This window comes from Mustela nigripes, chromosome 6 (assembly GCF_022355385.1).
Source record: "Mustela nigripes isolate SB6536 chromosome 6, MUSNIG.SB6536, whole genome shotgun sequence".
Lineage (NCBI taxonomy): Eukaryota > Metazoa > Chordata > Mammalia > Carnivora > Mustelidae > Mustela > Mustela nigripes.
In genome coordinates this window covers 8,725,423-8,738,943 of record NC_081562.1, presented here as the reverse complement: position 1 = coordinate 8,738,943, position 13,521 = coordinate 8,725,423, and the positions used below count along the sequence as shown (strand labels likewise).

At 58.2% G+C, this 13,521-nt stretch overlaps 1 protein-coding gene across 3 annotated transcripts in view; it reads left to right on the top strand.

Moving 5' to 3' along the window:
- Positions 1–13,521, top strand: part of CACNA1I (calcium voltage-gated channel subunit alpha1 I) — a 114,612-nt gene that overhangs the window by 41,515 nt on the left and 59,576 nt on the right. For all 3 annotated transcript variants that reach the window (XM_059401966.1, XM_059401965.1, XM_059401964.1), the window contains one exon: positions 6,472–6,569. In XM_059401966.1, the coding sequence (XP_059257949.1) occupies positions 6,472–6,569 (98 nt within the window). The remainder of the gene's footprint in view (positions 1–6,471; positions 6,570–13,521) is intronic.

Below are 13,521 nucleotides of genomic sequence, written 5' to 3'. Positions count from 1 at the left end.
GAGCATGCCTGAGTCATCACAGGGCTGCCTCCTGACAGATGATCTGCCATTTCCAGCATCTCAGCTTCCTTTCCATTAGCTACATCTTAAATTACATTTTAAGAAAGCCCCCGTGGGCCCCTTGCAAAGATTGAGGAAACACCCTATTTTTATCAGCAACACACAGAAATCATCTCCTGGGAGGGGTATTTCCTGGAAAGATGTTAAATCTCAGTCATTTTATGTTGCTTCTTGTCAGCTCCAGGCTTTTTTTTTTTTTTTTTTCCTGTTCTTGTCCCTCAAGTTCTGTGTTTGACAAGTTGGCATGGAGAGTCCGTCCTGGGCTGGGACACCTGGGACCTAGCTGGGACTCTGAGCCAGGCCCTGCCCTGGGGAACTGGGACATGACAGAGCACATGTCAGAGCCAGAGGTGCCCTCCTAGAGGACAGCGGGACACAGGGCAGGCGAGCTTAGTTCAGGGGTGGGCCCTGGGCCTTTCTGGGGCCCCCGGGTAGGTCGGGCAGGTGCAAAGGCAGGTATCCTGGAAAAAGCCCAGGGCACTGTGGGAATGTGGGGTGTGCACGCGCTCCTGGAAGGCAGGGCACGTGGCAGACGGTGCTGGGGTCACGTCAGAGCTTCTGGAGGCCCTTCCTGCTGGGCTTTCTCAGGCAGGAGGTGGGACTCAGGGAGGAGTGCAGGCAGGCACCTGCGATTCGTGGGCAGGTGTGGGCTGAGGCAGGGAATGAGGCCCCCACAAAGGAACTGTCAGCGCTTCTTTGGCTCCTCCTTGGGCCAGGCCCTGTTCTTTTTTTTTTTTTTTTTTTTTTTTTTAAGATTTATTTATTTGAGAGAGAGAGTGCACACGCACACCTGTGAGAGAGAGTGTGAGAGTGAGAGTGTGTGCAAGTGGGTGGAGGGGCAGAGAGAAAGAGGGAGAGAAACTCAAGCAGACACCCCGCTGACCAGGAGCCCGATGCAGGCCTTGATCTCAGGAACCTGAGATCATGACCTGAGCTGATATCAAGAGTCTGATGCTCAACTGACTGAGCCACCCAGGCACCCCGAGGCCAGGCCCTGTTCTAAGCACTGACTCTATGTAGGAGCCCATAGCATTTTCCCCATAGCCATGGGAGGTCAGTTCAGTGACTTGCCCAGGGCCACATGGTATGCTGGGGTTGGGATCCGGGCTCCATGCTCTAACCACCAGGGTAAACTTCCCCCAGGGGTGCTTGCCTGATTCTAGGCACTGCCGTGTGTGGGGGGGGGGTTTCCTGGCTACCTGGCCAGCTGAGGCGGGGGTGCTTGGGAGCCAGAAGGCGGCTGGCCTGATGCCTGATGAGGAGGGGGGCGGGCTGCACAGAGCTCCCGAACCCCACGCTCCCTGGCTGTGTGATCTGGCCTCTTTCTGAGTCTCAGCTTCCAAATCTGGCAGTGGGGTCCAGAAGTCCCTCAACGGGAAGGTGTGTCAAGTGCCCGGCACATAGTGCTCAGGAAACCCTTGTGAACCAGCCAGGACCCTTGAGTCAGTGGGAGAAACCAAAGGCAAGTGCGGCCCAAGCCTCAGAGGGACTGTATTGGCTCACAACTGGAGAAAGCAGAGGGCAGGTCTGGGATTTGGATGGAGGGAGTGCTCGAACCATATGGCCAGGCTCCTGCTTCTCTCCAGCTCTGGACTCAGCCTTCTTTTGAGTTGGCAGAATTCTTAGGCCACCATGGAGGCAAGATGGCTGTTAGTGCCTAAGGGTTTCCAGGCGGTAGCTTAGCCAGGGAAAGCCCTCTTCCCTGTCACCCCAGCTCAGCAGCCGGGCTGCCCCTCATGGCCCATGGGACCCATGGGGTCTCATGCCCATCCTGAACTAGTCACGGTGGCTGGGGGTTGGTGTCCACCATGTGACCCGGCCTGGGCCTCTAGGGCTCTCTTGGGAGCCAGGGGATCCAGGGGTGGGGGAGGAAGGCCTCTCAGCAGGAATAGGTAGGGCTGTGCCCTGAAGGCCCCGGGGTCTCTCTCCCAGCCCACTCCTGCACCTGAGCCCCTCTCCTCAAGGAGAGCCCTGGAACTGGGTTCAACTACTCTCCTCCTGGGGTGATGTCAGGACAGAAGTGTTCGCTTTAAAGCAAAATTACTTACCTAATTAGGTGCTTGGGAGCTGGCAGGAGGTAGTGGGGGTTTTTGTTGATTTTTTTTTTTAGACTTCTGGCACCGAAAACTGTGTGATAAAGTAACTGTGTAATTAGGAATTAATTTCTCACTCCCGTAAGTGATGTCTTACTTGGGGCCCGAGGGAAGTCAGCCCAGTGGTTATTTACCCATAGAGTGACCCCTCTTCACCCTCTCTTTTTTGGAAGGGGGGGTGTCTCCCTAGCTGTCATCCAGGGTGTGGAGGGAAGTAGCTTCTTTCATCACATGTGCTATTCATGCAAAGCAGATCCCTGAGTGCCTACTGTATGCTGTGTGGGGTTGGTGTGGGGGTATGTCTCAGAGGGAGGGGTGGCTGGCCAGCCCTGACCCCCTCTGGTCCCATTCTGAGGCTCACTCCACACAGTCTCTCAGAGCATCCCGATTGTGCCCCCATTGTCCACGCCAGTGACCCGCTCACGAACAGCCCCTCATTGGCTTTTCTCTGTTTCCTTCCCTCCCTTGCCACACTCCTTGGGATCACCTCCAGAGCTCTTGGCTCAGGGTCTGCTCTGGGGGAACCCATGCTAGACAGGAAGTATGAACAGAGTGTGGAATAAGCCAGAGCAGAGAGGGGCTTAGACTTTGTTTTGAGAACAATGGGGAGCCACTGAGAGTTTAAGTCAGGGAGCAATACAGCTAGATTGGAATTTTAGGAGGTTTTAGCTGATTGAAGAAGGGATTGGGGGGAGGAAGCAAGAGACGGGAGAATAGTCAGGAGGCTGCTGTACCTGTCGGAAGAGAGGGATGGTGACCAGACTAGGGCAGGGGTCAGGGAGCTGTGAGCAGACTATCCCAAGTTGGTGCACAGAGTCACCATCAAGACATCATGGTTCCTGTGAGATAGACTTAAACCCGCATTTCCACCCTTCTAGTTACATGTTCTGCCCATCTTTCTCCATCCTTGTCCAGTATCCCCCTTTCTGTCCTCTTCCCCTCAGAGAAGAACGAGAACTCCTGGATTCTTCACTGTTCACTTACTATGTGTTCTTTATCACTGAATGTGTTTATACCCTGTCTGGTTCCCCCAGAGGAGATGTAGGTGCAATATAACACCCCCAAGTAGAAACATAGAAGAGAGGTATAGAACCTGGCAGAAATGTTTAGGCCAGTGGATTTCCTGGAAGGATCTCTCTTGCTAAGAACTCAGTAACTCATTACCTTTCCTCCTGGACTGGATTGTCAGGAAGCTCAGAGCTAAGATTCCTAACACTACATTCTCCAAGAAATTTCTCCTGGGAGCTTTTCAGTGGACCCCCTGAGGGCTGCAAGTGATGAGGTCTCAGGGACATTTCGGTAGTAGATTGTGAAGGTGTGTTCCCACACTGAAGCCCTGGAGAGTTGGGTCAGGGGGAAGGGAAGAGGCTGGAGCAGTGCCTCTCTCTGGGCCTGCCAGGCAATGTGGCTGCTTCAGTCCACCTCAGAGACGGGCATGAGTCTGATCAGCTTCCCACAAGCTGCTTGGGATCTGAGAGGTGCTCAGATCCTAAAACTTCTTGACCCTGGCTAATCATGGGTCTTGGTAACATTCATCTACACCCTGTGGCTCACTCAGAACGCAGGCGCCGGTCCCCTCCCTGTTTTAGAGAAACACAGAGGGAGAGCTTGAGCCTGATTTCTCACCCCGAGGCCCGAATAGCCCGGGTATCTGTAGATGTTTCCAGATCTTGGTCTCGGCCTGTCCCAGGGCAGGGCTGGGGACGTGGTCTCTGTGGGCAGCCTTGCTTATTGAAGAAGCAAGAAGCAGTCTCCCACAGATTCTTCTTGGGGGGACATGGAGCCCCTGGAGCAGTGTGAGGCAGGGCCAGGGGTCAGGCAGGGTTGGCCGGAGGGCGCCTGCAGTGGGGAGCCCCCAGCGGAGCGTGGGGAATGGTGTGGTGGGTTCGGAGGAATGGGGGGGGGCGCTCAAATGGGTTACCGCAGGTAAGGAATGAGAACTGGTGGCAGGCAGCAGGCCCTCCGACGCCGTGTGCTGTTTCTGTCTAGCCCTCAGTCTGGGAGGCATCTATTTATTTTTATTGCGCGACTTCGAGACTTGGTGGGGATGGGAACAAATCCTGGGCTGTCACCTGCCAGAGCTCAGCAGGTGTGCCCTGGCGCTCCCGAAACAAAGGATCCTTGTGGGTTCAGTCTGGCAGAGGCTGGGCACCCTCACCCCAGCACCCACAGCCTGGGGAGCCCAGCTGTGTCCAGGGCGTAGTGCTGCCCCTGCTGACAGGATGGAGGGAGCCAGGGCAGGAGGAAGAGGACAGGTGGGGGAGGGGCGTGCGGGAGGAGCGGGCCAGCTCGCTCTCCAGCCCAGGGGTGTGTGTGTGTGTGTGTGTGTGTGTCTGCCTGTGCGTGTGCCCGAATCAGTGTGAGCGCCTGTTTGTGTGCCCGTGTGTGCCGCCCCCACAGTGCCTTCATCACACACGTCTCCCTGGCTGCCTGGAGAGCTCTTTCTACAAAATATGAAAATGACAGTTGGCTCACCCACGCACGGAATCCTCAGAGAGCTCCACTCCCTCCGTGCCCGGGCACACATCACCCTCTCTCCCCACCCACTGCCCCTGGGCCGGCCTCAGCCTGCAGCACCCTTTCTGCCTGGCCACTGCCCCTACCTCCCCTCTCTCCTCCTCCTCCCCCCTTCCTTCTCCCGCTTCTGCCTCTTCCTCCCCTCCCCCTCCCCCTTCAGCCTCCTTTTCCTCCCCCTCCTCTCCCCCCTCCTCCTCCTCTACCTCCCCTCCTTGGTCCTCCAGGTCCCCATCTCTCTGTTCTAATTCTCTGTCACTTTTTGGGTCACGCCCCCTCTTCTGAATATGGGCTCTGGTAGGAGTGTGTGTGGATGAGGGTGTCCAAGGAGTGAGTGTGTGTGCGTGTACTGACGGTTGTGTGCAGGTGTGTGACTCTGCGTGCAAGAGAGAGCATGGGAGCCGGAGCCTGTGCCCCAGGAAGCTGGGGGATGGATGGAGGCATTTCAGGCAAAGAAGCTTTCACTCAATTATTCTTCAAGCAGCGGGAGGGGTTGGTGGCTTCCCAACAGTTGGACAGGTTTGCCTGGTGTGTGGGAAAAGCCTTCATTTCCCCGCTGATGGTAGTGACAGGTGGAGCTGGCGGCCCGCGCTGGAGCCCCAGGGTGGAGGATGGGGTTGGGGGGGGAGAGGGTGGGAGGGTCTGCTGAGCCGCACCCTGGGTCAGGCTGAGGCTGTAGGCCTAGTAGGGGGAGAGCAGGGACAGGTAGGAACTGAGCAGGACAAGCAGGATCTGATGGAAGCTGGGAAACCACAGAGGGGACCCCAGAGAGCTGCCTGCAGTGGAGATCTGGGAAGACTTCCTGGAGGAGACAAAATTCCTCCAAGGTGTTTCAGGGCCAGTTGCATGTGGTGAGGGAGGGTGGACTTCTTGGTTGAAGTCCTGGAGGAGCAGTAAGGGCTCCAGTGTCATCTCTGCCTTTGGGTCTTTCCCTGGCTGGAGTGGCTACTCCTGAGCGCTGGGGCCAGCTCTGAGTCCTTCTTGGGTCTGTAGCCCCCATACTGGCTTGGTTCATTGCAGACTCTGGTGTGGAAAAACTTCCAGGACTCTAAGGGGCATCACCTCATCCTTAAAGCATGAGAAAGGTTTCAGTGGACAGATGAGATAGAGCATCCCAGGCGGAAGGGACAGAGGGTGCAGAGGCCTGGTGTGGCCGATGCACTGAGCCCATGAGGCCGGAGCCTGGGCGCCTTGCGGAGAGTGTGCCTGGGAGAGCATGGACTTTTCCTGCAAGCCAAGTACGGCGTGCCTGTCGCATCCCCGGAGGTGACACCTGGACTGCTGGGAGCCTGTGGTTGGGCTCAGAGGACTGGAGAGCAGACAGGGAGGGGCAGATGTGCTGTGACCCTGGCTGGGCGACCTGGGACATACGATGTCACCTCTGTCTGGCTCCTCTCCTCGTCTGTGACTTTGGGCATCGAAGCCAGGCTTACTGGGAACCTGGGGGCCGGGGGAGATGTAAGGACTGGGGGCCCGGCTCTAGGCCTCTGCCAGCAGCCAGGACCTGACACTGCGGCTGTGATTTTGCCTTCTGGTCACTGCCTGGGGTCAGCCGCCCCCCACCCCCGCCTTGGTTCTCCCCTGCTAGCCTTCCCTGCTTCAGAGGCTGCTGGGGAAGCACAAGCACGGGCAAGAGCCACTCGGCAAGTGCTGGGCCGCAGCCGGGATCCTGACCCTGTTCCTTCCTCTCTCCCCCAGGCAGCTATGGGCGCGGATGGACGAGCGTGGGTGGCTAGATGGCTGTGGCCTGGTCCGAGGCCGTGTCGCTCCCGCACCATCCCTCACTGTCCCCCTTTCTCTGCAGGATGGTGGAGTACTCCCTGGACCTCCAGAACATCAACCTGTCGGCCATCCGCACCGTGCGCGTCCTGAGGCCCCTCAAAGCCATCAACCGTGTGCCCAGTGAGTTGGCTCCCCACGTTGCCTCCTGCCTCGGCAGCCATTCCTGCACTAAGACAAGACTGACCAGCACCTTCCAGCGCCTGGGCTGGGCATGGGGATCCCTCAGTGACTGGACAGATGTGGGTCCTGCTCCCACCAAGCTCCTGGGCCCATTTTTGGGAGGGAGGGAGGTCCTGGTAGCTCTGAGTCCCATAAGAACTGGAGTGGCAGGATTCTGGGGAGTCTGGTTTTTCGGGGACAAGGCTCCTCGTGTGGGGCGGCTCTCAAGGAGGGCACACATGTGAAAAGAAGCTGTTTAGTGTAAGGGAGAGCAGCCCCGGCTTTCGCAGGGGAGGGGAGCCTCAGAGCCCTCACAGTGCCCACTTAGAACTCAAGCTCTGTCCCCCAACCAGGTGCCCGCGCACCCACCCACATCAGGACCCAGCCATCCGTCTGTCTGTCCACCTGCCCAGTGTTGAGAGGTTATGTTATGAGAAGCCCTGGCATCTGTCCATATTCATAATCGTCAGAGCTTTTCCATCTCCGTGATTTTCGTGAGCTTATGATCCCTCCGTGACGGAGGCGGGCTGTTCTCATGGAGAACCGAGGTGAAAAAACCGAGACTCAGAGACACCAAGTAACTTGCTCAAGAGGCCTCCTGACTTTCCGGGCAGTGTTCTTTCTAGGACCCTGAGTTTGGAGTAGGATGGGGGATGGGGAGGGAGAGAAGGAGGGAGTGCCCAGCTGGCTCCTGACTGGGATTTAGCCCTGTCAGCAAAGGGCAGGAAGTTTCGTGAGCACCTACTACCTCCGGTGTGGCATTTGATGTACTGACGGCTGACTGAATCCTCTGACAACCCTGGTGAGGCTCAGGTCGGTGGCGAGTGCCCGTGGGGCTGGCCTGACTCTGGGCCGGTGGGGTAGGGCAGCGGAGGCCACACTTAAGGAAGGGTATTTGTGGAGGAGGCTGGGTGGCCCAACCGTAACTTCATTCTGAGATGGGCAGACCGGGCCAAGTACGGAGGGGGTCCCCGGGGCGCACGTACAGGGTCACGTCCCCACATGTGAATGTTGACATGGCAGGAACCCCCAGGGAGCCCTGAGTGCTACTCTGAAGGTCCTGAGGGAAGGATGGGGAGGCTGGGGCGGGGTAGGGGTGAGTGATGAGGAGCAAAGCTGTGAGGGGAGTGGGGAGAAGCAGCTCAGCACTGTGCCCTTGGTCCCCTCCCACTGCTCTGGGGAGACTTCACTGGGGGCAGGGCGGGGGGGCGGGTTCCCCAGCTTCTCTCTGTGCTTCCCACCCCCACCAATCCTACAAGACTCCTTCTAGATCACCTAGTTCAAAACTGTCTTTAGCCCATAGAAGGGTCACACAGCCGGCACCTTGGCGCCTGGGCGTCTAACCAGTACACTCGCCACAGTGTGTGTCCCCTCCATGACGCCCCCCCACCCTTTCCTGGGGTGCCGGCCACAGGATGGGCTTGCTTCATGGAGCGCCCACAGCTACCCTAGTACATGGAAGCCGCGCGAGAACTACGCGTCAGGGACACACTGAGCAAGGGTGTTGAGCAGCTGTCCTGTGCCAGGGCCACGGGGCTGTCGGTGCTCAGACACAGAGGTGTCCCGGCATCGTGGAGCATGTGGGGCACAATGTGGGGAAGGCGGGGGCCTGGTGGTCCAAGATGGTGTCTGAACAGAGACCCTGTGCAGTCCAGGGACTAACCAGGCCATAGAGTGTTTCAGAAATGCCTGGCAGGAGTGAGGAGCATGGGTGGGGCAGGCAAGCCAGCCTCAGGGTGGCTCCGGGACTGCAGGTCAGTGATGGCCGTGACCGTGACCAGGTGGGGCGGGACTGAGGGAGCAGATGCCCAGAAGGTCCAGGTCTCACCTTGGGGAGTGAGGGGGGAAGCCCAGCGTCTTGTCTGAGCCACCTCAGAGGGAGGGCATGGGAGGGGCCCCGTTTCTCCTGCCTACCCCACCCCCTGGCCCTGGCCTTCCCCATTGTTGTCCCAGAGCAAGCAGGGACAGCTCTCAGGAGGCAGCCCCCCATGGCCACTGAGTCCATGGGCCGGGACCCCTTTCCAGCGGTGTGTGTGCCTGTGCTGGGGGTCACACGCAGGTGTTTGTACATTGTCCTGCATTCTGAACCTCCAGGTCTTGGGAACAGTGACATAAGGGGACATTTGAGAAGAGAAGCTCTGGGGGGAGGGGACAGGGTGTGGGTCTCTCTCTAGGGAGGGTTTCTGTACATCTCTGTGTGGATGCATGTGGGTCTGAGGGTCTGCATGACCACAGGAGACCACGTGTGTGTACATGCATGTGCATGTGGCTTGTGTGGTGCCTGTGTCTCTCCCTGCCACCCTCCCCCTCCCCAGGACTGAGTGAGGAGCTCATTAGGCGGCTCCTGGCTGTGCAGGTCACTTCCCAGTCCCCAGTACCAGCCTGCCTGGTTCTCCAGAGAATGGCAGCGATGGGCCCTGCGCTCCCGAAGCTTCCAATTTTGGAGGCTGTGTGGCCCGGAGCCCCCCGGGGAGGAGGAGTCCAGGTCCTTCCTCAGGGGCATCCCGCCTGCTAATAGGTGTGACTGGGAGGCTCAGACAGCCAGAGCTGGGGGATGGTTTCCTGCTTGGAGCTGACTGTCCCTCTCAGCTGACAGGAAGAATCTCACTGCCTCAGAACCTGGCTTGGGGGGTTGTTGGGAGCACAGACCCTCTGGGAGCCAAAATAGACCCAGGACTCCTAGAGCAGGTTGGTTGGTCCATCCCCACCTTTGTGGCAGGGGCCGCTTTGGTCCCTGATGCCACCTCCTCTGCCCAGAGTCACTGAGGAATGGTGGCATGGCGGGGGGCGGGGCACAAGCTCTTACAAGTGTATCCTAGAGAGATTTGGTTGGTTCCCTCCTTTTTTTTTCTAGATGTTTCCCTAAAACATTCCAAGTCCTCCTGTTCATTTTCGGAGTTCCTTCTGTCCTGGGACTCCCCCTCTTTTCAACAATATCCTGTAGCTCTCGGTGTTGCCACTAGATGGCAGGCTAGAGACCCAGGCATGGTGAAAGGATGGGCTATTATTAATTGCAAAACCTTGGAGAGTGGGCAGCTCCTTGCAATTGGAAAAATATAGCAATGGCTACAAAGCCTTAGCACGATCAGCCCAGAAGATTTAGCTGGGTTCGCAGGGGATGCAAGATCTGGTTGTTGGCTCTGCCAGGACCCCGCTCTGTGATCCGGGAAGTCCCGTGGTGTCACGGGACCTCACTTTCTCTACTTGCACAAATCAAGAGGAGGACTGGATTCGATGTGTAGTTCTCAACTTTGTGCATAATGGATGGGGCACCCGGGAGTCACAATGTTGTTTACAAACCCTGTAAAATATGTCCCTCCGTGCTACCACGCCGGGCTCTATCCTGGCCATTCAGCCTTTGATGGATAAAGGGAGCACAGCGTGGAGGAGAAGGTGGGGGAGGGAGAGAGGAAGGCACCAGATTGTGAGTCAGGAGGCGGGGTTCTGGCTCCTTGCTGTGGCTTTCATAAGTCACTGTCCGTTTCTGGGCCTTGTTAAGATGGGGCCGATTATCTCTAAAAGTGCCCCATCCTGGCACCGGGCAACTCCAGGCCTGCACCCCCAGTAAGCCCGTGGCATTGCGTTCCAAAGCCCACTGGCCACACTATTTAAATATTAAAGTGCCCTTTGTTTCTCCAGTAAGAAACTAGGGAAGTCACCTCTAGGCTGTGAGCCAGCTGAGTCTGACCTGCGGGCCCACATCTGTAGCTCAGTGACCATCACGCCCCTCAGCCCAGGCTGTGGAGGGGGGTGGGAGGGAGGTCTGGGGAGCTCAGGGGCAGCTGCTGGGGATGCTGGGTCTGGCCCGGGTCACTGCCCGCCCACAGAGTCCCGTCCAGCTCACGGTCCCCGGTGCAGCGATCACCCGCTGCTGTGCAGGGGCGTTTGGGCTGGGCCTGGGATGGTAGGCCCATCCCAGGCCCAGCCCGAGGCAGAGAGGTGGAGGACAAGCTCCCAGGGCAGGGAGGCAAAGCCAACAGAGCTGTGGAAGAAGCCACTGACAGGTCCCAGCTGTGGGACCCGGCCGAACTGAAGCTTTGCTCTACACAGACAGGCCCAGGTTTGAGTCCCAGGGCTCTACTTGCCCGCTGTGGGACCTTGGGCCTCCATGCTCTTCTCCCAGCCCCCATTTCCCCAACAATAAGATGGGGCTGATAAGACCAATTTCTTTACAGTTTTGTAAGAACAAAATGCTGTAACATGCATGAAGGGCTTAGCACGGAGGTGGATGTGCTGTAGATGGTCGGTAGGTGTTAACTGTTGTGAGGAAGGTGCTGGAACATTGAGGACAGAGGGCAGGGGCCTCAGGGCATCCTGGCAGAGGCTGAGTGGGGAGACAGTCCCCAAGCTGGGGACTGGGCAGGGGGGCTGCACAGCAGAGTGGGGCGGGAGCTGAACTCTGCGCATGCTCTGTGGACTGACCAAGAGTGATAAATGGGAGAAATCCATCTAGGGCTTTACGTGGCTGCTTTCTTTGGTTTCCTAACAGCCGTAGGATGGTGGAGCCGCTATGATGCTCACTTTACAGATGGGGAAACTGAGGCACGGAGTGGTTGAATAAATTGCCCCAGGCCACCCAGTTGGCTGGGGGCAGAGGTAGGATTTGAACCTACGCTCCCAAGACCCCAGGGCTTTTGGCTCCTTTCCACCACCCCTTCCTCTCCCTGGAACTTGTAGGCATCCCAGCCAGCCACCCCGTCTGCAGGGCATCAGGAAAGCCCCTGCCCACATCCAGGGTCAAAGCAGAAGTGATGTCGTCAGGACCCTTCCCAAACACCTTTCACTGGCAAAGCATAGAGCTCCTGGGGTACCAGGCGCTGTGTGACCTGACAGGACCAAGTCACGGTGGGAGGCAGGGAGGCACAGTCCTTCTGCACAGAGCATTGCTGCCAGGATTCAAAGCTCGGTCCTATGTTGATTAGCTTTGCAACCCCAGGAATGGTTCCTGTCTTGCTCGGTCCCCTGGGCCTGCACAGTGAGGATGGCACGTAGCATCTCCCATGGGTTTGTCTGCACTGCAGGCACAGAACAGGTGCCCAGCGACCAGCCCCCACCCTGCGTCTCTCATAGAGGGAGGGTCCCAATGTTGGGGCCTCAGAGGGTGGTGTTTAGAGCAGCAGACTGGGGTTTGGACCTGGGATCTTGGCCAGTGGCTCCACCTCTCAGGCCTCAGTTTTCCCATCCCTAAAACGGGCCTCTAGCCCTCCCTTGCTAGACTGTGGGGCTGCAGAGGTCCACACAGCATCCTCTCCTGACAGGTGCCAATACCATACGTTGACTGCATGGGATGCTTATACTCTTGGGATATTGGAATTAGCCTTGGGGAAAGTCACAGAGAATCTTAGACTCATCGAGCCTCAGAATCCCAGACTTTTGTTTTCAGGGGTTCTCAGGGTTCTGGTCTCAGAAGAAGAAGTCTTTGAATGACCTGGTTTTGCAGGCACGTCTTTGATTGCCCATCAGGCCGAGGGGCTCTGGGCTCATGGCTGGCACCTTGTCCCTTATCCCAGGCCTGCTCTGGCCCTTTCTGCCCAAGTTCATGCCCATCTGGGTCGTGGTTAGACCAGTCATGCTGAGGATAGATGAAGAAGGCCCCAGGATTCCTTGTTGGATCCTGCCTTGTGAGGCATCTGTTGGACAGGAAGCTGGGAGTCTCACTTTCAAACGGAGGCAAGTTTACTTGGGCTTTGGGGGCCGCGGCAGCAGGGTCCCACCCCAGGCCATAACTTGGACCTTGGGGCTGACAGTCTTTGGCACCCACAGGGCCTCCCAGAGAAAGGACTGGCAGCCCCCATGGGGAAGGTAGGCAGGGGAGGAGTGTGGGGGCGGAGAGAGGAGGGGCCCAATTTCCCCGGGGCTGCTGCCTCCTCAGAAGAGATGGAGGTAGGTGGGAAAACATCTGGGCCAGACATCTAGTGAGAACCTGACTTGGGAACAAGAGAAGCCAAGTGTGTGGAAGGAAAAGTGCCCGGGGGGTGGGGCGGGGTGAAGGCGTTCTTCCCCTCCCCCACCATCAAGCTCAAGGTCTCTCCCGCTCTACAAATTCCGAAGGAGCAATTCCTGGATGGGATACCAGGTCAAGGGAGGGCACTATGCATTCATTCATTCATTCATTCATTCGTCCACAGTAGCGTCCACTAAGGGGCCATGGAGATTTGGATGCAGCCCCTTCTCAGGCAGATCCTCAAGCCAGGATCTGTGGGCCGGTGGGACCTGTGCTCTAATGGAGGCAGCAGGGGGCTGCGGGGAAGGGCCACTCACATGTCCTTTGAAGAGGTTTTACAAAGAAGGGGTGCCAAGAATGAGTGGGAGTTCTTGGGGCACCAGTGGGTTCAGGGACCTTCCACTGGACTGGAGCTAGGACTGCCCTCTCGTGCGTGAACTCTCCTGGGATGGAGGGTATCGGGGTGCACACTCGTTGTATCGGGGTGCACACTCGTTGGCTGGCATTCGTTTCCCCCAAGGCCCCCTCATCAGCCCGCAGGCCCCTCCCCTGCTGGGCTGCAGCCAGCAGCTGTGTCCTCGGCAGCACGGCCGTATGCTGCTTGGCCCGGCGTCCCCGGCGCCCACTGTGCCCCTGATTAGCTGGCGTTGGCAGCAGCAGGCATGGCAGACGGCCTCTCCCGCTCGCTCAGCACCCTCTGCTGACCTAGCCAGACCACGGAGAGGAGGGGAGCCCCTGGGCCGGCCACAGCCTCAGCCCCTCCTGTCCTCAGCCCCGCACCCTTTCTCCCGGCTGCGGGCTGTGCCCCTGGCAGGGGCTGGCGATGGTCCGACTACTTCTGCCTGAGTTAGTCCGGCGGGGTGGCTGCCTAATTGGGGCTGACAGCTGCTGTCTATAGACAGCACCCCAGACCTCCAAGGGAGATGCCCATCAGGAAGCGTGGCCCTGTCCCTCCCGCTTCAGCTCCCC